The following is a 24,031-nucleotide window of genomic DNA, read 5'->3' on the forward strand; positions in this document are numbered from 1 at the left end:
TACACGGGCTGTTCGGATTCATCCATTACGCTGTGAATTTTTTTTTTTTTATGATAACAAATTAAGACATAGATTTAAAAAAAAAAAATAGCTGAAGCATATAGTGAGAAATAATATTTCTTATCAACAGCTATATTGGTTTTGTTTCGACGTGGGTTCATTCGACAGATCATCTTTCAATCGTGATGTGAGTAGATTCTTCTTTTATTGAGAATAACAACAAACGACGCCCACACACCCAGTCTTTATAATTAAGGTGTGTTATATGTTTATTTTTGAACACTTTGTGATGTATTTTGTGATGATGTCTGTTAGCGTTACAATTTATATTTTGTTGTTGGATGGTTGATTAGGACAATTGATCGACAAGGTAAATGTGTTATATTATTGTCGTCCAGCTATATGCATTGCAAGAATAATTCAAGGCTTTATAGTAAGCATCCCAGCCTGTGTGGGATTCTCTATATTTACAGTGCGTCCATTGGTAACAAAGAAGCCATATGGAGGCTTATTTTATTGCATTTCGTGTTTGCTCCATAAGATGGCTTCTTGTGATGTGAGCATATGAGAAACCCCCTCTGTAGTATTGTGGTTGCTATGGTCAGTTGTGTTTTCATAGGACCAAATGCTGACATGGCTTTGCACGAAATGCAAGCATTGCAAGCTCATCATGCAGGATTCTTTAATGTTTTTCCACCACTACCTTAGAGTATTTTCTCCTTCATCTTTCTGCTCTATTTATCTTGGGCGTGTGTGGTTTGCCTCATCAAGTGCCCCCCCCCATGTCAAACATGAGGAATGCGAATGGTTGATGAGGGTGAGGGTTGTCTTCATGGCTAAAGGGGAACAGATGCTGAGTGAAATGTTGTGGTGGTTCCCTCCACCGATCAGACTGCCCATCCTCCCTGCCCTCCTGCTGTTAACAGAGCCCTTTAATCCCTGCACAGCCTGAGACTGACTGTCCAGCAGCCACTGCCTTGGTCTCTTGGGCCATAATTACAACACTGTGATGCTCAAAGCAAAAGTAAAAAGGCCTTTATTTCTGAGCTCAAAATCCCATCCAGTGTCTAGAGAGGTTCAATTATTTTTAAAGGTTCCGTGTCAATATCAACCATGACTGTTTGGGGAAAATATTGAAAAATAGATGTTTCTTGCATGATAAATCAAAAGGTATTTCCAATTATAGGCTCCAATTATAACATCCATTTTGGATTTGATCTCGTTCCGTTTTGAAATATTCTGTCACTGTTAAAGCTATAAACAAATAACATGTTTTCATTATTTGTATTTTTGTCAAAATTGAGCCTGATTTACCTGACAAACCAATTGGCAGTTCCTTCTTTACAAACTGGTTCTGTGTGGACAAGCAATGTTAGTAGGTCAGGTTGAACTACAGGGGAAAGAGTTAAAAGGGACGAACAGTTTTTACATTTAACCAATGGTGCAACCACAAAGGGCATATTGCAATATTTTAAATGAAGGGACTAACAGATACAGAATGCAAAGTGTGATATTCTCAAACAGTGTGGAAAGTTTGTGACTACTTCACGGTACAATTCAAATGTTGGGAATATTATGGGTCAAGAGGTAAACAAATCACTATCAATCTGTCATCTCTGCAAAGCTGACAGTAGGAGGTGACTCATAAAAACAATAGTGGATGTGAATAGGGAAGTTGGCTTGTTAGCTGACAAGAGGAAATCCACCATGTCCTTATTTGTGCTGCTTTTATGAAGAAAACTGTGGTGAATGAAAAGATTGCAGTTTCTGGGTAGACTGTGAGTGACTCACTTCCAGTCTTGGGCTAACATATAATTGCCTAGAATAAGGGAGCTAGGAATAGAGTCGAAAATTGTGTAGAAAATGAAATATCAAGTCAGTTCTGTTTGGTCGCAGGTCTCAAAGGATTTCAGAGGTATTTCTACATTGATGGACTGATGCTTTAAAGGGATGCAACACTGTGTACAAACAACAAAACAAAGTACACAACAAATGACAGCAAAAAGGCTAATTCTAATCTAATGTAGCTGTACACAACATTATCAATCTTGGACACTAATGGAGAACAAAGTAAAACCCACAAAAAACCTTGCTGGGGGGGGGGGGGGGGGGGGGGGGGCAAAAACTGTGGACAGGCTAGTTCACTGAGAGGTGAGATGAGTGTGTAATAGCTTCCAGTTCAGTACAACAAAAAGGCCAGTAACATGAAGGAAACAGACAGAAACTATTGTTATAGCGTATTTATATTCAGAGTATATCTGTCAATATTTGCTTTTAAAACATTTTATTCTCAGGCTGTCTCAGAGATTTCTTTCTGAACAGAATACATTTTAACCAGAACCATGTTCCCGACTGGTTTCAGCATCAAAGGGATAAATGATCAGTCTTTCAGTTCAGTGTTCAGTTTTAATGTTGTTGCTATGGTTTGATATCATTTTATTCCTCTGCGTCCTGCTGAGGGGGAGGAATAGACGCAGCAGAGGATGTAGTCGTAGTTGGAGCTGGAGATTACATCTATATTTAATCCTGAACCTTCCAAGTATTATACGACACATCTGCCATGCCATCGGTTGTATCTTTAGCAGCATTCACGCGATACCTACTGAGAGCAGGTATTTTCAGACTGGCATAAGTGTTACAAAAAGGTAAAGTTACAGAACAGACACATGTTGGCCTTTAACTTTCCTAAAATGAAATTAAATGAATGTAAACACAGATAACAATGAACAGATTTATCATAATCATTGAGGCGTGGTTATTTGCAGACATTATCTCCTGTCAGAAAAGCTTGATAATAGTATAGTTTATCTAATAGGAAGAAAAGACCATCATATTGTAGACAAATCACTCTGGGAAATTTAAAGTTTTTTTGTATAAGTACTTTGGTGCTACTTGTCAAAGTGGAACCAGTGGAGCAACATGGACAAAGGACTAGTTAAGCAACAACTTTAAATGTGCATCTATTGTGAGAACACAATGACGTCTTAAAAGTGTGTCAATTCCTGTCGATTTTCAGAAATCGATAGTACAGCTCATAAACACTCCAGAGAGAACCAGAGTGAACAAAAGATGCATAAGATGAAAAAATATTGTCATCCATCAGTGCAACTGTAATGTATTTATACATACTGTAATGGTAAATTTTTACTTCGTAAATATTTCACATTTTTTCCATGACACTACTTTGCCCTTTAATAAAATCCAGTATTGAAGGACATCCGAAAAAGCTGAAAACCTTTTGGTTTGGCATGCTGAGTCATCGGGTATACCCTCAAGGCTCAACACTGCAGAGCACAAATAACTCGCATCGTAACAGCCGTCAGCTAATCAGGGAAAACACTCAGAAACACATGTAGGCCAAAACACTGCAAAACCAAAAACAATCTTGTGATGATGAGTCATCATTTTAAAAGACAACTATCACTGATGTACATAGCAGAGCGGCTTGTCAATCAGGAAATGCATTTGACTTAATTTTAAATTGCTTAGGATGGTCTTATGGCTTCTGGTAGGCTCAGGAATGCGCTTGCTACCATAGATTATCTTCTGTTTTCCATGTTCTCATGTTAGCGGTGAGTTTCACGCCCTAAGCCTGTAAGCAGTGCTTAGCTTTCTGTCCCATCACTCGGCCACATGGGAAATGGCACATAGATCCATTGGCTTTAAAGCTAGTGGAAGTCAAAGTCCTAAGTGGGTGAGATATGGTCACCGCCTCTTGTGTGCCATGGTTGTTAGCAGTGACGCATCCAGCGCAGAGGAGGGGAATAACTTTATGCTAACTCCATCACATCCCAGTGGGGAAAATAATTGGCAGCTGTTTATCGGTTTGCTAGTGAGTGTGGAGGAACTGCTGAGAGAGATAAAGCAGGCTCTTCAGCTGAAGCACAATAAGCTGGCCCAGTGCTGCGAGGGCTTCCAGGGCTCCATGCTCTGTGATAAAGCTGTAACAAGCTGACTCACAGGTACTCACTCTGTTCCTTTCTTTTCCATGACATTGTTTAACGCAGAATATATGTTGTCTAAATATTACTTCACTGAGAGCTCAGAAAAGGCATTTTGCTGCACTCCAGTGCACCCTCTCTTCATTTCCTAATGCTCTGTAAAAGTTCTGGCACTTTTCGTTTCTGCACATTTTTTTTTCTACAAAGGCATGTGTTTTATTTTACATAATCAGTCATGGCATATAGCAAGGTCATTGGTCTTAAGCCCTCCCATATTTCTTGTTGAAATATGGTGTTTTTGCAGACAGGAATGCAAGCTAAATGGTTCCAGATGCTCCCATTATATTATGTTGTTTCTTCACTATAGTATGCATTTGTAATGAACTTAATGTCTATTTTACATGATGCATGGTATCTTTATTTGTGTGTTTAATGCAAGAGTCAGCCTACTCTGCTCAGCCAGGTCGTTTCCTGATAGCAAAGGCCCATTTTCTTTTGTTTTAAGACAAAACTACAGCGGGCAATGTGATTTAAATGCATAATGGAATTCCTCCCCTCTCTCCCTTCTATATATTTCAGCCCACAGTGTGGGAATGGGAAATGATGGAGGATAAAGGGCCTCGTGTAGCCGATTACTTTGTGGTTGCCGGCCTCACCGACTTGTCCAAGCCTCTGGAGGAGGAGCTTCACTTTGACGATGCCGGCCCAAAGTCTGTGAAACCAAAAGCCCCCATCACCGACATAGCTGTGGTGATCCGCTCCCTGGGTGAAGAGGTACCCCCAGGTTTCACCTGTGTTGAAAGCACCCCCTCAGGCCTCTCTGCAGAGCTTAATGGAGCCAGCCTCAGGGGCCCACAGATATTCTTGTGCTTCAAGCGAGGCAGAGATAAGCCTCCACTGACAGATCTTGGGTAAGCAGTAATCCTCAGTCACTGACCCATTACTCACCCAGCACCACTAATCACTTGGGTCACTATAATCTGCTCTTAAACTCTTCCTCTAGTCTGATATCTCACCGATAAATACACCATCAAAGTGCTCCAGTAATATTTCTTTATAAATGTCTTGTTTGAAAAGGATCAAATAAAAAAGTCAGTCTAACAATCCCTTGTATTTCAGGGTTCTGTACGAGTGGAAAGAGAAACTGAAACCTGGATGTCACATCGTCCAGACCACGCCCTCAGGTCGCCCTGCCAACATCAGCAGTTCGTCGTCCCAACGCATCTACATCACCTATCGCCGCGCCCCAAAGAGCCAGCCCCACACTTCACTGGCTGTCACTGATGTCTGCATTATCATCCCCGGCAAGGGGGAGACGCCTCCTCACACCTTCTGCAAGGTCGACAAGAACCTCAACAGCAGCATGGTGGGATAGATCTCTGAGATCACAGTTATAGCTTGAGTGTCTGCACAAATAATGCAGGTTTTCATTGAACTGTGATGTATTTTCTCCTATTTCAGTGGGGATCCTCAGTTTATGTTTGTTACAAGAAGTCTCTGGCTAAAGCAAACACAATCGCATACAAAGCAGGTAAAGTGGCGTGCAGAATTTGTATTATTGGCAAAATATACTTCACAAGTAATCAGATAAAAGAATTTGGATTTATTCAGGTACTCTGCCTGTAATTCAACATGTAACGGCCTGCGTTTGACTGTGTTATCTAAATTTGTGTCCAGGTCTGCTGTGTAGGTACCCTGAAGAGGACTACGAGCCCTTCCCACTGCCTGAGTCCGTGCCTATGTTCTGCCTGCCCATGGGGGCAATGGTCGAGTGCTGGCCAGCACACACAAAACACTCCCTGCCTGTTTTTTCCACATTTGTACTGACTGGTGCCTCTGGAGAGAAGGTAAAACCACCTATTTACATTAACAGTACCAATAACTATGTTCCTTTCTCATACATTTTCATGATCACTCATGTTTTTGTGCCTTTGTGCAAAACACACACAAACATGCATAGTGGTTGTGCTGAGGAAACCACCACTCCCTTCAGAGTCCTGTTAGGTTTCATTTACATCATCATTAATTAAGCAGTTCCCCCAAAGTTGGCATCAGTTTTCTACCCTTAAATACATAAATCCTCCCTTAATTGCTTCATTTCAGGCAGCCTCTCCATCTTTCTATCCCCTTGTCTCTCTCTCTCTCTCTGTGCATTAGCATCCCTTAGGGATTAGTTTGTTGATGAACTGCTGTAGTTTTTCTAAGACAGACAATCTTAATCAACTTCTAAACTCTGACTGGAATCAAAAATGGTCTGAAGGCTGTGTTTGGAATACTAAAAGGCTGTAAGCCTTTGAAAGCAATGCAGCATAAAAGATTTTTTTTTGTAGCTCATCTTTTGAATAATGGATAGCTCATGCACCAGTTGGGCTGGTGCTTAAGTTTTAAATGCTGAATGCCTCAGTGCTCACTCCTTCTTCGATGCAACCTCTAGTCTTCTGCAGACTAGTCTACTGGTACTTCAGGCCTGGAATGATTTGTTTATTTATTTGGGAGGAACAACTTCAAAGGACTGAGTGTCTTAGCTGATTCATTATGAGGAAAAATCTCTAGTGGAGCCGACACAACAGCTTACCTGAATAACTTCTTTCAAACGACCTCTGACTACTGTGGTTTGTGTCTTTGTAAAGTTTGCATCTGGGTGTTAACAAGTATTTTTGTGCGTGTGTATTCTTTTACGTTACACTGTGATCATTTTGCTTGCAGGTGTACGGAGCTGCCATCCAGTTTTATGAGCCTTACTCAGAGGAGAACCTGTCTGAGCGTCAGCGCTCACAGCTCGGCCTGCCAAGTGCTGATCTTGGACCTGACGGGACCAGGAGTGTTTACAGCAACAAGAGCATCTGTCTGCTCTCCCACTGGCCATTTTTCCAGTCCTTCAGGAGCTTTCTCACTTTCCTCTACCGATACTCCATCTCTGGACCACATGCCCTGCCTATTGAAAAGTTAGCAGTGTTTTACACACGTATTCTCTTTGTTGAAGTCTATTACTCATTCAACAATCAGGTTCAAAGCTTCAGGTCTATTCTTAGTCTCGCCCTTACTGCTTTATTAAGTCATTCTTTTTTTACTCACAGGCACATCTCTCACTTCATGCAAAATGTACCGTTCCCCTCTACTCAGAGACCACGCATCCTAGTGCAGGTGAGCTCAAAATGTGAAATTTGATGAGTGAAGTAACAACTTAAGTTCTGTATGCTCGCATCATTTGGTTTGACATGAATGTCTTTTCAACACGCCGTAGTCACAAGCTAAATCCTCCCACCACTGATGCTGTAATGCTCTAACACTCCTGTGCGTCTTCCACAGCTGTCTCCACACGACAGCCTGATACTCAGCCAACCTGTGTCCTCTCCACTGCCTCTCAGGTAGAGAAACATCAGTAAAATGTCAACTTATAACATGAAGACATACTATATTTGCCTCAGTCTTGATGTGGGACCATTTGTTTTATTTGTATGTCTAGTGGTGGAAGCCTCTCCACATTACTACTGAATCTGGGCCCGAAGAACGCAGCCACTCTGCTGGTGCTGGCTGTCACAGAGCACAAGATCCTGGTTCATTCCCTGCGTCCAGCTGTGCTCACAAGTGTTACAGAGGCCCTTGTGTCCGTAAGTCTTTTGTTCTTTTCCTTCCTTTTCACTATTCCTTCCAATACCACGAAAGAGGGTGGTCTTTAATGTGATTATATCTACATAATCACACCAAAGAAGAGCTTCTGTTATTATGTTCCACAACAATTACCTAAAAAAAAAACGCTCTTCAAAGAAATGTGCATATGAAGTTCTCAAAACCAAGGAGAAAATAAGAAACATGTCTGTTTAGTTCTATGTATAAACCTTGTATCGTCCCTGCAGTGTATGTATTGATCACATTGTAATGTATTGATCCTCCCTTTCAGATGATCTTCCCCTTCCACTGGCCGTGCCCGTACATCCCTCTGTGCCCGCTGGCACTGGCCGGTGTGCTCAGCGCACCGTGCCCTTTCATCGTGGGTGTGGACTCCCGATACTTTGACCTTTATGTTCCCCCTGCTGACATCAGCTGTGTGGACCTGGACACCAACACAATCTCCCAGTAAGTGACCTCTAACCGCTCTGTGATAGATGGCCACCTTCAACTTTAAGACTCTGCGCCAGAAATCATCTGCTCAAGATTTAGGTTTCCACAAGTTCTTCCCAAGGTTATCGAAATCTGTCAGTGAGAGCCTCTTGTGTAATGATACGAGCTGGAATGTGAAATATTCTTACTGTACACATTTGGGTGAGCATTGGTCTGCCACATCAATCCAAGAGCTATTTTACAGACAGATTAAATTGTCAGTGCTGATGTCAGTGAATCCGTCTCCCTCCATATATCTTTTGCAATGTTCCTTGACTGTCCTCCCGTGTAATGTAAACCATATGGTGTTCTTTCAGAAAAGATGACAAGAAGGCTTTAACGTGGAAAATCTTGCCCAGGAGAGCCTGCAAACATCTTCTGAATACTCTGAATAAGCTCTATCAGCAGCTCACTGAGGGTGAGTCCAGTCTGAGTCATTTTATGTGGTTTCATGAATAATTTAGTTTGGCTACTTGAGTCTGTTGAGTAAGCCTGTACTGTCAATTTTACAGGAAAACTCATTGGAATGCGTACACTGCTATATGAAAGTGCATCCCAGGAGATATAAAGTGTACATTATTCTGTATTCTCTCCTGCTCAACCTGCCTCATCTACTTGGATTAGTCATTTAACGAGATTCCCATGAATCCCAGCCTACAAAGGAGCTCTTTGATTGCAACAGATTTATTTTTGTATGTTTTTCTGCTTTCACTCCATTTTGGCTGAATTGAAAATACAATAGTTTAGCCAGTGATACTGAAACATACAACAACAAAAAACTAAAATTAATTGTGTGCTAATAGTTGTTTATAACCATGGTTGAGGTGCATTTTTTTTTTTTTAGTCACACTAGCCTGTGGCAGTGTTGCCAGTGTCAGTCCTTCATTTTGATCCATTTTGTACAGACATTCATGATCCCCAGAGGATGATGATTGCTGACTTTGGTGATCCCTTACCCTTTCATCCAGCGCTAACATTTGAAGTTGTTTTTTGGTTAATGACCAAATAACTTTGCATGCAAAACGAATGACATTTTAGCTGTACTTTGTGTTTATTGCTAATTACCAAATGTTAGCATACTAACACGCTAAGCTAGACGCTGATCATGGTAAACATTACAGCCAGCACATTAGCATTGTCCATGTGAGCATGTCAGCATGCTGGCGTTAGCATTTAGTTCAAAGCACCACAGTGCACGCAGCCTCACTGCACCTCTAGCGGGAATGTGATCTCTTTTAGTTTAACAGTAAGAGTTTGGCTTAGTTTAGTCTGGTTGTCCTCAGCGTCACATTCATAGTGCTATCTGTATTTTAGCAATAGATAACTGTTATTTGGTTAGCTAATGTACTGTACAGCCAGAGCTGTGTGCAGGTTACATAGAATAACAACTAACCTGTTGAAAACCCTTTTCTATCTGCTGTGTTTTTCGCTTCTTGTCCTCCACTGAATATTGTGTAACAAACTTGATCTGTACTGTAGTTGTTTGGTTTTAAATAACCAATTATTTGTTGCTAAGTTGTTTATGTGCTTATTTGTTCTGTACTGTTGTGTGCTTTCAGGTGGTCAGCTGAACCGTGAAGATGTGCAGATGGAGCACACAGTAACTGACATTGAGCTCAATGGTGGGAAGAGCCTCCACACTCTGGAGCTGGAGATCCAGGAGGCCTTCCTGAATTTCATGGCAGCCATCCTCCGAGGCTACCGTTCCTACCTGCTGCCCATCACCCAAGCTCCCTCTGAGAAGACCACCGATGCCAGCTCCCTCTTCGACATCCAAGGTACTCTTCAGTCTTCAATGTTGTATTGTATGCAATGACAAGAAGGTGCTGACAAGCTACTGTAGCCATGCCTAGATGTGATTAATTGCTGTAGTAGGTCAGGGGGTTATGGTCTGAGTGCTGCTGCATTAAAGTTAGGCCTAAATAACTGCTGTAATGACTCTGGTGATTTAGCTTAAGCCACAGTGGAAATTAGGTTTGGATGACAAATCAGACAAACTGCCATGATTTACAGCCGACTGTCCTCACACATCTGCTTCTCTGCAAGCGGAGCAGCAGAGAACAAATTGTTTCATTCAACAGTATTTATTTCCTGTAAATGTTGGTTAAGTCTGCATGTTGATCCTGCAAATGTCCTGAAACAGCTTGATAAGGGAATGTCCGGTTTTATAATCCAATATTACTGCCCACTTTTCATGTCTGTTATTACATAATGTGTTTTGTTTCATAGGCTTCGTAAAGAGCAGGGACCGCTCCCACCAGAGGTTTTACTCCCTCATGACCAAGACTCAAATGTTCAGTCGTTTCATAGAGGAGTGCTCCTTTGTCAGCGATAAAGACGCCAGCCTGGCTTTCTTTGATGAGTGTGTTGATAAGGTGAGCTTTGCAGATGATCTTTACTATGGATTCTTCAGAAGTACTGCATCATTCTGCTGTGTAGAAACAAGTGCTCCGAAGACAATATTTAGCCTGGCTTCCACCTGCTTGGAGAAGAAACAAAGCTGGGGCTTTAGGGAAGATTAATAACATGCTGTTCTTTCAATTAAGATGTCTCATGAAGGTCTTGGTTTGGTTGGAAATAAACAAAGATTAATGAACACTCCACCATCTCACTTGATCCGCTTATTAACATCAGTGCTACACGTTTCTCATCTATAATGAGTCCAGTCCTTTTAAAAATGCTTTTCAGTCTTCTTTTCTGGTATTTCTCTTGCTTTGGTCTTGCTTTTTTTTAATTTGTGCTCCTCTTCTTCTTCACTAATTGTCTGCCTTTTGCTGTCTCTGCTGCTCTGTTTGTCATCATGCCCGCTGCCTGGTAGCTCTTCACCACCGGAGGCAAGGTAAGCTACCAGAGCTTAAACACAGTTTTTTTTTTTTTTTTTTTTTTTAATGCTCTTCTACCTTTTCAGCTGTAGTAGAATCAGGCGTAAGCCCAAGTAAAGTGTTTTCCAATGTTCTTAGTCCGTGACTCAGCTCAGAGTGTTTTGTGAGTCTGGACTGAATAAATCAAAGTGAGGGGAGACGGGAGTGGAGCTAAAAGTGCAGGAGAAGTCTATATTGTGAGGATGTGCATTAGCTGTCAACTTGTGTCAGCAATCTGCATTATTGAACCAGGTGCCATTAGAATGAACCACACAAAGAAGTTATGCAGAATTGTTAGAGACTCTGAGGTGATGTTGAGACAGTGAAATTTTGTGCTTGCTTTTTGCTGAGATGACTGCAGACTATCGTGACTAAAAGTCTCTCTGAAATCTAATATAGAAAAATGGAGGCTATAATCCTTATTTGTCGAAATGTTATGAGTTTTGTTGTTTAAATCCCAGGGGATGTGGACTAGTCCTGTTCATTGTCAGCAAGAGGGTTAGTCATTTTGGAATTAGACAGCTTTTATTAATGCAAGCTGCCTACACATGTTTTTTGTAAAACGCAAAAAAAGACAAAACATCACCCTCTCCTCCAAAGAAAACTCAGTGCTTGCAAACTTGTGCAATCAGGATGTCACATTTACATCCTGCATGAACAGTGGGACCTCCTGTACAAGTGGTCATTGCGGTTATTATTGGGAAGTGGAAGCATTAAGCGTCACTCAGCGTCAATGCTGCTGAGGTTGACAAACAGTGTGTGATTGAGAAAGACCCTTTGGGTGTAAGAGGAAGGGCAATAAACAGAGAAACACTGAGCAGAATCGAAGCGAGGGCAAATAGGTCAGTGAGATTTAGTTGACTGAATCATCCACTCGACTGAGTGGAACAAACCCTGTAACATGGTAACACTGGGGAGCTATTTAGCCACTGCCATTATATTAACGTTTTGTTGTGAAGCTCATGTCCAAGATAAGCTGGTAATCGATTCCGATAAGCCAAGTGAATGCACACCAGCATAGCAGGCTTTTTTATGATCTCCCAGACAGCTATTCAGTAGGGATTTTCTGCTAAAAGAGAACATGGCTTTACTTTGTTATGCAACACAAAGGAGTGCTACTGCTGTTGTTCTCAGACATGACAGGAAGGCAGTGGAGCTTTGCTCACATTTCTCCATACAGCAGATCAGTCAGTCAGTTCTGAGCTGAAGGAAAGGCAGCAGTTTGGTATCAAGCACTGCTGCCAAAGCAGTACAGTTTAATTGTTTCATGTCCCTGGAGCAACATGGCATCCATTTTGTCCAGGTCACTGCAGCCTGGATTCATTTAGTCTTGGGGGAGTCCTAGGATCAAGCCCCTATAGCTGCCTTGGCAGTGCCCTTTAGATAAATGGATTGGGAACGTGGGCCATATTTCTGATGTAGATGGTCTCATTACTGACATCTGTTTGTCCTTACTGACCCTCAAATCTGATCTTATCTGAGGGCTCATACAGTATCAGATGCCCACAGGCAGCATTAGTATCTATATATGTGTGTGTTTATAGCAAAAATAAGAGGAAAGAGCAGAGGGAAGAATAATGACAAATGTGTTTTTCTCTTGAAAACCAGATGGACAGTGAGCGGCCAGAGGAAACCAGACTGATCGAACTGGATGAATCCTACCGCAGTGAGCACACGGTCTATATCAACCCTCCTGAGCTGCCTCCTCTACCACAGGGAGAAGAGCATCCTCTGTGCTATAGGTACCACAATGCAGATCAATCTCTCAACAGCAGATACAAGACAGGCATTTTCATTCTACTCTGTCTTGAAACACACTTCAATAGCATTTCTCACCGACACTGGGTGCACACAGTGCAGCTCGTAAAGAAGAGACATAGCATAAGATTGCCTCTGTTGTTGAAGAATTTGTCACTGCTTTAGGGCTTTGTCATTATTTTGAGCCGGAACACATCGCTTTTGGATCCTTATGTCAGTGCTCAAGCTTCCAGGTTGTGAAAGGCAAACAGTTGTGCACGTCACTTGGCTTACCAGTGTTTATGTGGGATTGATGTCTATTTCAGTTTGTGTGTGTATATGAGTAAATATATGTTTTTCTGCAGCTACTCTGGGTTCCCTGTGCTGAACGCTGAGCTTCTGGAGCCGCTGGAGGGACCAAATCCTCCATCAGCAGGCATGGCCTCACGCCACAGCAGCCCTGCCAGTCCTACGGCCATCTTTAGGCGCTCTAAACAGGTCAGCCATATGAGTAGTGAGGTTTTCTTGAAAATAGACTCTAGAGGTGAATATTGACTGTTGTAGAAATACCATATGTAAACCCTTCATTTGCTGTTGTTTATTTAGTCTTTACTAGCTTTTTCTATTATTAAACCATATAATTATAGATTATAATTTATTGTCAGACCTAATCCTTATTTGTTTTGTTTAATGTTTGCACTTTAAGAAGTTAAACTCATTTACTGCTGCATTCATTTTGCATAATGATGGACACTGGTATAAATATGAATGCAAAATGCAAATCTAGTTGCTAAAGGATAATACATGAAATCTACATGTGATGTTTTTTTAACTCAGGAGATCAAATCAGCTCAAAGGATGGCCAAAACCTATTCATCTATGCCTCAGATGTGGTCCAAGTGTCTGCTGCGTCACTGCTATGGTCTTTGGTTCATCTGCCTACCAGGGTTTGTTGGCACCTGCCACTCAAAGGTGCGGGCTCTGCGTACAGCTTACGATGTGCTGAGAAAGATGCAGGACAATAAGTTGCAGGCTCCAGATGAGGTGGGAAACTGCTGAGTATAAGATAACCATAACCATATAGACAACTATATACATTACCATTGTAGGTACATTTTTTTTAAATCCTGGTGTTATCTGTCCAAGGTGTGCTACCGTGTGTTGCTGCAGCTGTGTGGGCAGTATAGTCAGCCAGTCCTCGCTGTCAGGGTGTTGTTTGAGATGAAGAAAGCTGGAGTTCAACCCAACGCCATCACCTATGGGTACTACAACAAGGTGCGTGCTCTCTCAATGCACTGTACATACAAGGAAGCAATATACAAACTAATTTGACTCTGAATTGAACAATTTTAATCTTAAAATGTATGACCACATGTACTGTACATGTTCATTGCTTCAGGCGGTGTTGGAGAGCACCTGGCCCTCTACCACCAGAGGAGGCTACTTTTTGTGGAGAAAGCTGAGGAACGTGGTTTTAGGTGTGCTCAAGTTCAAGCAAGCAGGGAGAAAACAACAAACGCCACACAGAGATCCTCAGCTTTCAGGTAAGAATACTAATGTCCTACCGACATAGGGTGCATTATATAATCTTTTTACTGATATTGGGTAACCCTAACTTCCATGTTGATTTTGGCTGATAATCACTGATATTTTTAATTTTATGAGCAACACTTTCACAAACATCTGGTGAAATCCACTCCTGCACTGCCCACAGTCATCACTTGCATTTTTAGAAATACACAGAAAGTTAGATATGAACATAGATTTCTTCATTCCAAATTGACTCGTTGTCATAAAGATAACAGCAGAAATTAAAAGACTCTTATACTCCAAAAAATGAGTCATCCACATATATAATCACTGGAATTTACCAGCCATAACATATTTTTTTGTATATTGCCCAATGTCAATATGATAACTGACATGCACTCCCACACTGCCTGCAAATACTAAAACATGCACCAGTAGTCATTGTTTTATACCCAGACTTATCACGTCTTAAGTTGTTTGTTTGAGATTGCATAAAGTTCAGTTGTAATTACTCAGTAAAAGAGAGACTGAAAGTAAATGATTTTTCTTACTTCCTGTAGTTCTTAATGAACGACATGTAAATGAGTGTGATCCTGAGGGAGCAGTTGCTTCTTGAAGGCCTCTTTCCTGGTCTCATAAGAAGGTTTATCCCAACTCCAGCCTCCTCAATCACATATTGTTCCCAACCCGCTGTCTTTAATGACACTAATTAAACAGTGAAGAGGTTTGCCTCCACAGCATTCAAAGCACACAGGTTGCTCTTTGCAATCCCTAATTCCCACAACGGCCCAGTGAGACTCTCATTACCGTAATGACATGTTGTGTTCGGGGCTTGAATGAAAACATCATGCTTTACATTTACTGTATCCTTGTTTTTGTGTTTGTTGCTGTGAGTTCGTTTTGATTTTATTCACCTCGCAACAAGTGGTTATATTCCCAAAATGGTAATGTGATCATGTTGAGTAGCCTAATTCTTCAGTTATTTCAGTGAATCATTTTTCTGTGAATTTAAAATTGACTGAAAATGTGCAATTTAATGGGATTTGTTCAGTGAAAGTGAAACTTTAGATCTCTTTTGGGACTCTGGCATCCTTTTATGTCATTCAATTAAGATGACAGCTATGTGGCATTCAAAGCGTTCCTGCAGCTTTGCAGTGGATGATAATGATTGCAGCACTATTCAGTGATTGTTCACTCTGGATTTTTAATCCTATTGGTACGCTGATCATTTGTTTTAATCACCCTCTCCCTTTTCTGTTGTCTCTCCCTTCAGATGGCAGTGATCTTGATACAGTCAGTCATGGCAGTTTGGACAGTGCTAATGATTCTGCTGAGCGTACTTCCATCGACACAGACTTCACTAAAATGGACTCCAGTGATGATGGATTTAGTACAGGTAGGAAAACCCACTTCTGGTTCTCTCTTCTTCAAACTATTTCTTTCTCATCCTTTAATTGTGTCACTACTGCTCCTTGTTGATTTGATTTAATTCCCCAACGTAAAAGTAGTCAAACACCATGATTCATAAACCTTAGTTATTCTTTCTAAATGTCATTGTACTCAAATACTGTTTTGATGTCATTGAACATTCTGCTTTTTGTCCATCACCTGACACCCACAGAAAGAAACAAAAGTATGTAGAACCAAGATATGCTTCACAGCCGTGCCACTTTTAACTACCAAGTCAAAATGTTACAACAGCTTATCTGAATAGTCAGAAGTATACATCAATACATAAATAGTTCCATCCACAAGTACAGTCTTTTTATTTTTATTATAAAGAATAGCAATTGATAAAATGGCTAATTACATTTCAATGACATAAAAAGATGATCAGCAGGCATGTATATATGAGAGAAAAAACATTTGTGGACAAACATACATTTGTGGACAAAGTCATGTCCATGAAGAGCAAAAGAAAAGATGGCATTGTGCTTTTTTTGTCTTTTTGCAAAAAATGTAGATTAGACTTTGACAACTAATGGATTAGTTGGTTTCTGCATCATATTATGACAAATGTACCTTGGATAAATGGCAGTAGAGACAACAGGGCTTATACTGATCTATCATCAGGATAAAGCTCTTACACTCTAACGATACCATGGACTTGAATCTGTCTCAAAACTTGTCTCATGTTTCTTATCCCTCAGAGAAAACAAATGAATAAAGCAGAAATTCTAAGAGAACAAAATAAACTAGAGTAGAGGTTTGTGCTTTTTCCTGCAGTTTGACCTTCTGAATATGATGCAAGTTTTCAAAGACTTTATTCCTCTCCTGCTGCTCCTACTTTTCTATTCTGGGAGGGTTGTGTGCTGCAGGGAATGTCTCTGCACTCTGTTGATGAAAAACTCAGATCAGTTGTCACTTACAAAGCAATCCACAGAGACAAAACTGCTGGTTTTTTATTCACTCAACTCTTTCTGAAAGAGGAAACTAAGCAGGGTGAAAAAATACAACAAAATAGCTTTTTTTCGGAAGAGTAAAGCCTCTTTTCTTTTTCAGGTGGACAGTCAGACCAAGGCTACGATTCACTATCCAAAGAGGAGGAGAGGATGTGCAGCAGAGAGAGCAACAACTCCCCGGCTGTGGAAGACAAAGGACCGAGGCAGTCCAGTGAGTTATGGATTAGCTTCTATCTCCAATCTTTGACACTTAGCTACCATTTCTGCAGGAGTGAATCACCGCTTACTGACAGCAAAATGAGCAGTCTCTCTTTAAAAGCTTATGTATCATATGGCAGTGTGGGTGTACTGTGTTCCCCACACGTCTATTTGCTGATATATTTAAATGTTTTTGAGAAACAGTTTCTATTGATGGATGAACGTTTTATGTAATCAGGTGACTGTTTGCACGACAGGATTTATCTTGAATGCTGTTGCTAATAACAACATGCCGTGTCTGATGCAATCTCTGTTCCAGCTTTAGTGATCAATAGTCCTCACTAATTGGTGTAGGCGTTTCATCAGTGGCTTAATTACTGACTTAATTTTTTGGGATAGAGTACAAGAAAGACATATTTAAGATTAACAGCTGTCCCTCAAGGAACCATGTAGCTGCCAGTATTGCACTTCTTCACCCCACTATAATAGCTTTATGCTTACATAAATGGCAGCACTCCAGCAACTGATTATTTTCTATATTAAATATAGATTTTGCAATTTGAATGCAAATATTGGTGTTTTTATTTTGGAGATTTTTGATGGACTTGCCAAATGCACAAAAATAATTTGGTATCATTTAAATCTCAAGCACTTGAGGTCGAGGTTCCGGTCAGCAGCATCTCTCCTTAATAATCTAATCTCATAAAGAAGAATATCAATGGGCCATTATAATTGTGTATAAAAGCCACAGATCTCAGTCTTGCCACACATGTTTTTGTCACAGGCAATGGCTACAGGCTGGTTTCCAGTCCATCAAGTGACATCATTCTGTGTGGACCTCTGCCAAAGACAGAGAGGCCAAAATCTCTGGACTTGTCTGGTGGACAAGAAAGTCTTAGGCTCACCGTCCCTCACCTTTGCTCTACAAAGCAGCGTCACTTAGCTGCTGACAGACTGCACGGGGTAGAAGAAGAGGAGACAGAGACTGGTAAACAGAAACCTCTGGAGAGAAGTTTCAGCTGCAGTGGTGCAGTGGAGAGGCCAGGTGGGTCCATAGAGAGGAGTGTCAGCTGCAGTGCTGGGACTGTGAGGAGAACGGGTATTGAGAGGGGGTTTGATCCCCTGTCATTGATGGCGACGGATGCGGTACAAGAGTGCGATCAGGAGAGCAGTGGCACGCCCACAGCCCGCCGCAACCTCGCTGAAGAAATTGAGATGTACATGCATAATGGCAACAGCCCTCTGAGCAGCCGCACATCCAGTATGAACCTGCAGAACCCCTCAAGCCCTTTGTATAGATCTGCCTCGTCTCCTCACACCTCCCCACGACCCTCCACCCTGCTCCACTCCAACACACACCGCCCACTGCCTGTGAAATCCAAGGAGAGGCTGAGGCCGTCACCGTCTCTTCCTCTGGGTGTCTGTACCAAAGACAGGGAGAGGCCTTCCTCTTTGGTGTCGCCCTCCTCACCTACTCCATCATCCTCATCGTTCTCCATGGATTCACTGTTCACCCCATCTCTGGACATCTTTAAGAGCAGCTTCTTATCAGCAGGGAAGGGCGTGGCTGAGAAGGCCAGCCGCTTCTACTCTCGTCTGTCCTCCCAGACTTCATTAACTCAGGTCGGTAGTGCAGCACTTCCCCTTACTGATGATTTTCCCAATACAACTGCTGATAATACTACCTCAACAATGATTTTTCTCTTCCTCTTCTGCAGGAGACGAACTGTGACCGGATTAGTGTATCTTCGCTGACCTCAGGAGAGGCAGACTGCACCTCGCTGCTTGATAATGACTCCTGTCTGGACCCAGATGGCTTTACCTCTCCCCAACACGGCAGTGTATCCCGACTCAGGAGGAGCCCGGTTGTGGGTCATACCAACCTGGGCAGCCCCTGCAACCCCAACAGAGTGTTCAGACACAACTCCTTCTCTGGTTTGTTGCACATCCTGTAATCGGTCTGCATAAGAAATTATGCTGGTTTTGGTTTAATGTTGATATATGGAAATATTTGCTACAGAAGAACACAATCCACGGTAGTTAGTGGCTTTTATGGAGGCATCTCGGATGTGACAAAGTCAAGGCATACAGCCATGCTCGTTTAATTTCTGTTTTAACTGCAGCGTTGTATTTGTTCCCAGTAAAAAACACTTCTTGACAATCTAAATTTAGAGTAAGAGAAGGGCTGTTGTGTGCGAAACTAGGCCAGCAGGCATGAGGGCGGATTCACTGTGTAGGCTGCTCTGCACCCAGCCAAAGGCCCTATGCTACACATCAACACGGGAACATGCACACATACATGCACACTCCCAGACACACCAGTGTGAAACACAGATTTGATAAACCAGCACAACAATAAGAAAAAGTCCACTGACTGTACACTTTGACGAGGCTCTGCTTCATTTAATTTTTCCACTTGTGCTGTATTTAATCCAGATATGTAAAGCTTTGATTATTATTTAACTCTTGGCTTTGTTGTGTGTGTCTAATTATATAATCCTCTTTCGTACCCAGGTGGTTTGGCACTTCCTTCTAAAACCCCTCGCACTCCAGATTCCTCCCCCGACACCAGCCGCTTCCAACCCACTCCCAATTACACCATAGAGGTAAGTTACTCTCTTATAAACATTCCTTATCAGTCGCCCCTCTGTAGACTGACTCAGACTATCATGATTGACTGTTACACCATGTCTGCTGCTTTTTGTTGTAGGTGCTGATGTCCAGCGCTTCACTTTGTAAGACGTGTGACTGTCTGGTGTATGACGAGGAGATCATGGCTGGCTGGACAGCAAACGACTCCAATCTCAACAGCGCTTGTCCCTTTTGTGGCACAGCCTTCCTGCCTTTCCTCAATGTGGAAATCAAAGACCTGAGACCACAGAGCAGGTAAATGCTCCCTTTACACAGACCAGTATGACCACAGTAAGTACACAGTATTCAGTCAGATGAAGTACACGATGCATAATTCACGCTGAATTCACTGATAATGAGATTTAATGTCTTTGATCTCTTGTGCTAGATTAGCTATTGTTATGGTGGCTAGCTGTTTAGCACTTTTTCCACACACACACACACACACACACACACACACACACACACACACACACACACACACACACACACACACACAATCTTTTATTATTGTGGCCTCCTTAAACAGAAGATCCACTCTGTGTCTCCCCTCAGGTTTTCTAAGGAAAGTAATCCTGTTACAGAGGAGATCACGTCGGCGTCTCTCAATCCCGAGGCCAAAATGTCTGCGGCAGACTGTACAGCTCAGTCACCTGAGAGCAGCGGGAGTGCTGGGCCGACTCAGGTGACGGTGCCCTACTTGAGTCCCCTGGTTCTATGGAAGGAGCTGGAGAGCCTGCTGGTAAATGAGGGCGACGAGGCCATCTCTTCCCCCACTGTTGTCGACCAACACCCCATCGTCTTCTGGAACCTCGTGTGGTACTTCAGAAGGCTGGAGCTGCCGAGTAACCTGCCGGCTCTTATCCTGGCCTCTCAGCACTGTAGCCACGGAGACCAGGTAAACATGCAGGTGTCTGTCAATCTCACCCACATATAGTTGTGTGTAGAATGACCCATTAACCACGAAGCCATCATTTTATCAACTCTTTGTGTGAAGGAACAGTTTTACATTTAGGAATAACACGGTTCCACCTTGTTGCCATGAGTTGGATGTGAATATTTATTCCACTCTCATATCCGTTTGAAGCCGAGAGTGGCATTGATCTTCTCATCTAATTCTCGGCAAGAAAGCGAATAAGAGTGTTTTCCCAAAATGTTCAAACATTTCATGTGGATGGTTACAACATTTTTAACTTTGGTGACTCCTAGTTGTAGTTTCAAAAAAGACTTAAAAATAGCACATAGACAATAGTGGTTTGCATCATATATTGCTACTCTCAAGGGCTGTAAGATACAGAGTAACACGTTTTGCTCCTTTCAGACTCCTCAGAGCGTTTCTTCCGAGGACAGCAAGCAGGTGCTTGTGAGGATTATGTGGGACAACCTGAAGTTGCACAAAGAGAAAGTCCAACCCTGCTATGTTTTGTGGAACACACATTGTAAGTCAATTAAGTGTTTCATTTAACAGACTGAGGTATAATATATTTCAATGGTGAAATTATTTACAGAAAATAATTTTTTGCTGGCAGGTTTGATCAAGGTCAGACATTATTTACATGTAAATTAAATAATGCATATGAAGTAACTAGAAAATCATGCATAATTCAGTGCAAGACTCCTATTGGTCATGCTGCCCTTTTCTGTGCTTTACTTTCAGAAATGATTTTGAGTGATGGAGATGAATGAGCCTTCGATCAGGGTGACTTTTATCTCTTGTTCTTTGCAGGTGCAAACTCGCTGGTGCGCTCTGGGCTATGTGAAGAAGGCCAGCTCTTCACTGTGGAGCTACTGCAGGGTTTTGTGAGGAACATTAAGAAGAGTGATGTCTATCAGCCCATGAGCCAGATCATCCAGCTGCTGGGGCCAGAGCTGGGTTTTAAAAGACAGAGGTGGGGTAATAAAGAGTTTAGTGTTAAGCCGTGTTTGAAATATCATATGGATGGAAAGTCTAATTGTTTTTTTCTCTATATCTTTCAAAAAGGAGCCTCTACAGAGATTTATTGTTCCTCGCTCTGGTGGCTTTGGGAAAGAACAACATTAATATCAGTAAGTCCAAAAACATAATATCCTGTTTTTAGCCATGCTATGTTTATCTGTTGCTCAGTCCACCACTTTGGTCATGACTGAAATATATATCAACAACTGTTAAATGGATTGTCATGACATTTGGTACAGCTATCCACTGTGGCTAGAGGATGAATCCTACTGACTTTGGTGATCCCATGACTTTTCATCTAGCACCATCATTAGGTCCAAATTATTATTTTATCTTTCAGTACTTGCAGACCAAATAACTGCAAAACAGATGATATCCTCAGGTGTACTTTGTGTTTAGTGCTTAGTTAGCAAATGTTAGCCTGCTAACATGCCAAACTAAGCTGGTTAACATGGTACACATGATACCTGCTAATCACGTCAGCATGCTTCCCCATGCTAATGTATTAAATACATTTCAATAACGCATTGTCATCCCTCTTTACAGATGCTTTTGACCGGGAGTACAAGTTGGCATATGATCGCCTCACCCCCAGCCAGGTAAAGCTAACACACAACTGTGACCGGCCCCCCGGAGCAGGGGTCATGGAGTGCAGAAGGACTTTTGGGGAGCCCAGTCTGTAAAGTACTTCTCTTCTTCTGTCACATTGTGTTTTTTAACTATGGTCACTGCTGCTGTATTTTTTTTGGACTGTTCGTCAGACTCAGGACCAGCTCACCTGACTTGAGCACAGAGCTCTTAAGCACAATGGGAACATGACACTTCATGTAAAGTAACTGCCATAGGTTTCTTGAATACTGTTAGAGCTGAGAGGCGTGGAGTGACGACCTAGTGTCTGTAAATATTTAGAAAATCCACTGTATTTTCAGTATAACTATAGTAAATTGTTTGTACAGTTATTATACAGTCTATTTTATGACTTTGATTCTGTTGAAGCTGTAAGTATGTAAAAGTTAGTGTATGATCACATTGTCCAAAGTGGTCCTGGTGACCTTGTTAAGACTGTTGTTGAGTGTGTGTGTATAATAAGTACTTGCTTTTAGACATTTGTGTTTTTACAAAGCACTTTGACAAGATGAGCTCTTGCCATTCTTTCTCATTTACGTAATGCTGTAGCCCAGCAGCCTACGCTTAAGTGACTTTTTATTTGGCAGCTGCAGGACTTACTGCACTGCTTAATATTTTCATTACATGCAATTAATATAGCGAAGAAATTCCTCCTCATCTGCACCCTGTACACATAGCAGGGCCATGCTCATATACCTGAATACACTAAACTAGATGGTAACTAGTTTAGTTCAATTATTAAACATGATATTATTTCTGAATCAAGAAGGGGGTACTCCATCAATGTATATGCACAACGTTTAGTTTCTTTGTTTTTAATTTTTTGTACAATGAACCAAAATAACCCAAAAGGGAATAGTACTTCTATGATTCATTTACAGTTTTTTAAGCAATACCTTTTTTTTATATGAGGATTTATGTGTTAAATGGGACCACTGAGGATATATTTCCTTAAAAACTGTACAATCAAACTAATTGAAAAAATAAATGTTTTCTGTTAGTTTAATCAACTTTTTTTTTGATAAAGAAATTAATTAATTGGCACAGTAATGGATCTATAAAATGTACAGAGTATTTGATTCTAGTATTTTGTATATTTCCTTTTGGTCTTCACTGTATGGTGTAGATGTCAGTTTTACACAATTTGGCAACAGTGCACTGTTTAATGTGACATCCAGAGCAACAAAATCTCTTTGAACAAATGATGGTGCACGTTTCTTTGCACTGAACATATTAATAGATATACTTAATATCAAAGGTGTTAAGTTAGAACAACAGCTGTGACTGGCACTAATTCAGAATCACTTCCAAAAATGTTTCACTGTGTTAATATTGTCTTTCACTTTTAACTGACAAAAACCTGCTTACATTCTGTTGGTCGTAATGTGATGCAGCCCCACAGCTTATTACTGGACTTCATCACTATACCTCTTGATGATACACTGCTGGATTCGACAGGGCTGTGTGCTTGGAATAAACACCAATATCACATTGTGTAAATTTGCATTTTAATCACCTTGTAAGTTGTAATAAATTAAAAAAAATCACGGAAGACCAAAACATCATTTGATGTGTACATGTTGTTTACACAATTTGTCAATTAAACTGTGTTTATTAAGTATTATTTATCATTTGTAACACAGATACAAATTTGTATGATTTTTATATATAAAAAATTAAATTTCTTCCCTGGCTGGATCTACAGTTTGCTTTCATTTATGAATAAACACGTTTATTCTACGAATGTCAAGTTGTTTTTGTTGTTTTTTTCAAAACTGGGGGCTATTGCTATGCCTGACCTTTTTGTATAAAAACTGATATGCATGAAAGACCAATTAATTCAAGCAAACTCAAGTTCTCTATGATGATTGTTATAAAACAGTTATAGGTGTAAGTGTATTATTACATATCATACAACATTCATATTTAGAAACATACATTTTCTAAAATGTGCATGTATTCTATATTTGTAATTATATTATGTAGATTCTGTTTTGTAAACAGTGAAAACATGTTAATAGTCCTGTTTGTGTTCATTCGGTTACACTTACCTACACTATTTTAGTA

General features: G+C 41.1%; 1 protein-coding gene across 1 annotated transcript; it reads left to right on the plus strand.

Annotated features, from left to right (window-relative positions):
• On the plus strand, positions 1-23,686 carry dennd4a (DENN/MADD domain containing 4A). Its single transcript, XM_068723015.1, has 30 exons — positions 1-187; positions 4,521-4,852; positions 5,061-5,307; positions 5,403-5,472; positions 5,619-5,788; positions 6,648-6,886; positions 7,019-7,085; positions 7,251-7,309; positions 7,408-7,552; positions 7,843-8,018; positions 8,360-8,460; positions 9,602-9,820; positions 10,272-10,417; positions 10,861-10,881; positions 12,512-12,645; positions 13,006-13,138; positions 13,478-13,684; positions 13,787-13,915; positions 14,040-14,184; positions 15,444-15,566; positions 16,673-16,783; positions 17,555-18,393; positions 18,489-18,705; positions 19,285-19,376; positions 19,481-19,656; positions 19,957-20,299; positions 20,723-20,840; positions 21,128-21,290; positions 21,383-21,447; positions 21,884-23,686. Exons 2-30 carry the CDS (start codon positions 4,542-4,544, stop codon positions 22,018-22,020), a joined length of 5,103 nt encoding a protein of 1,700 aa, XP_068579116.1. The 5' UTR covers positions 1-187; positions 4,521-4,541; the 3' UTR covers positions 22,021-23,686.
• Positions 23,687-24,031: the final 345 nt, after the last annotated feature.

The sequence above is a fragment of the Cebidichthys violaceus genome, unplaced genomic scaffold (genome assembly GCF_023349555.1).
Source record: "Cebidichthys violaceus isolate CVI_PGR_0920_01 unplaced genomic scaffold, fCebVio1.0.p SCAF_3, whole genome shotgun sequence".
In the NCBI taxonomy this organism is placed as follows: Eukaryota; Metazoa; Chordata; class Actinopteri; order Perciformes; family Stichaeidae; genus Cebidichthys; species Cebidichthys violaceus.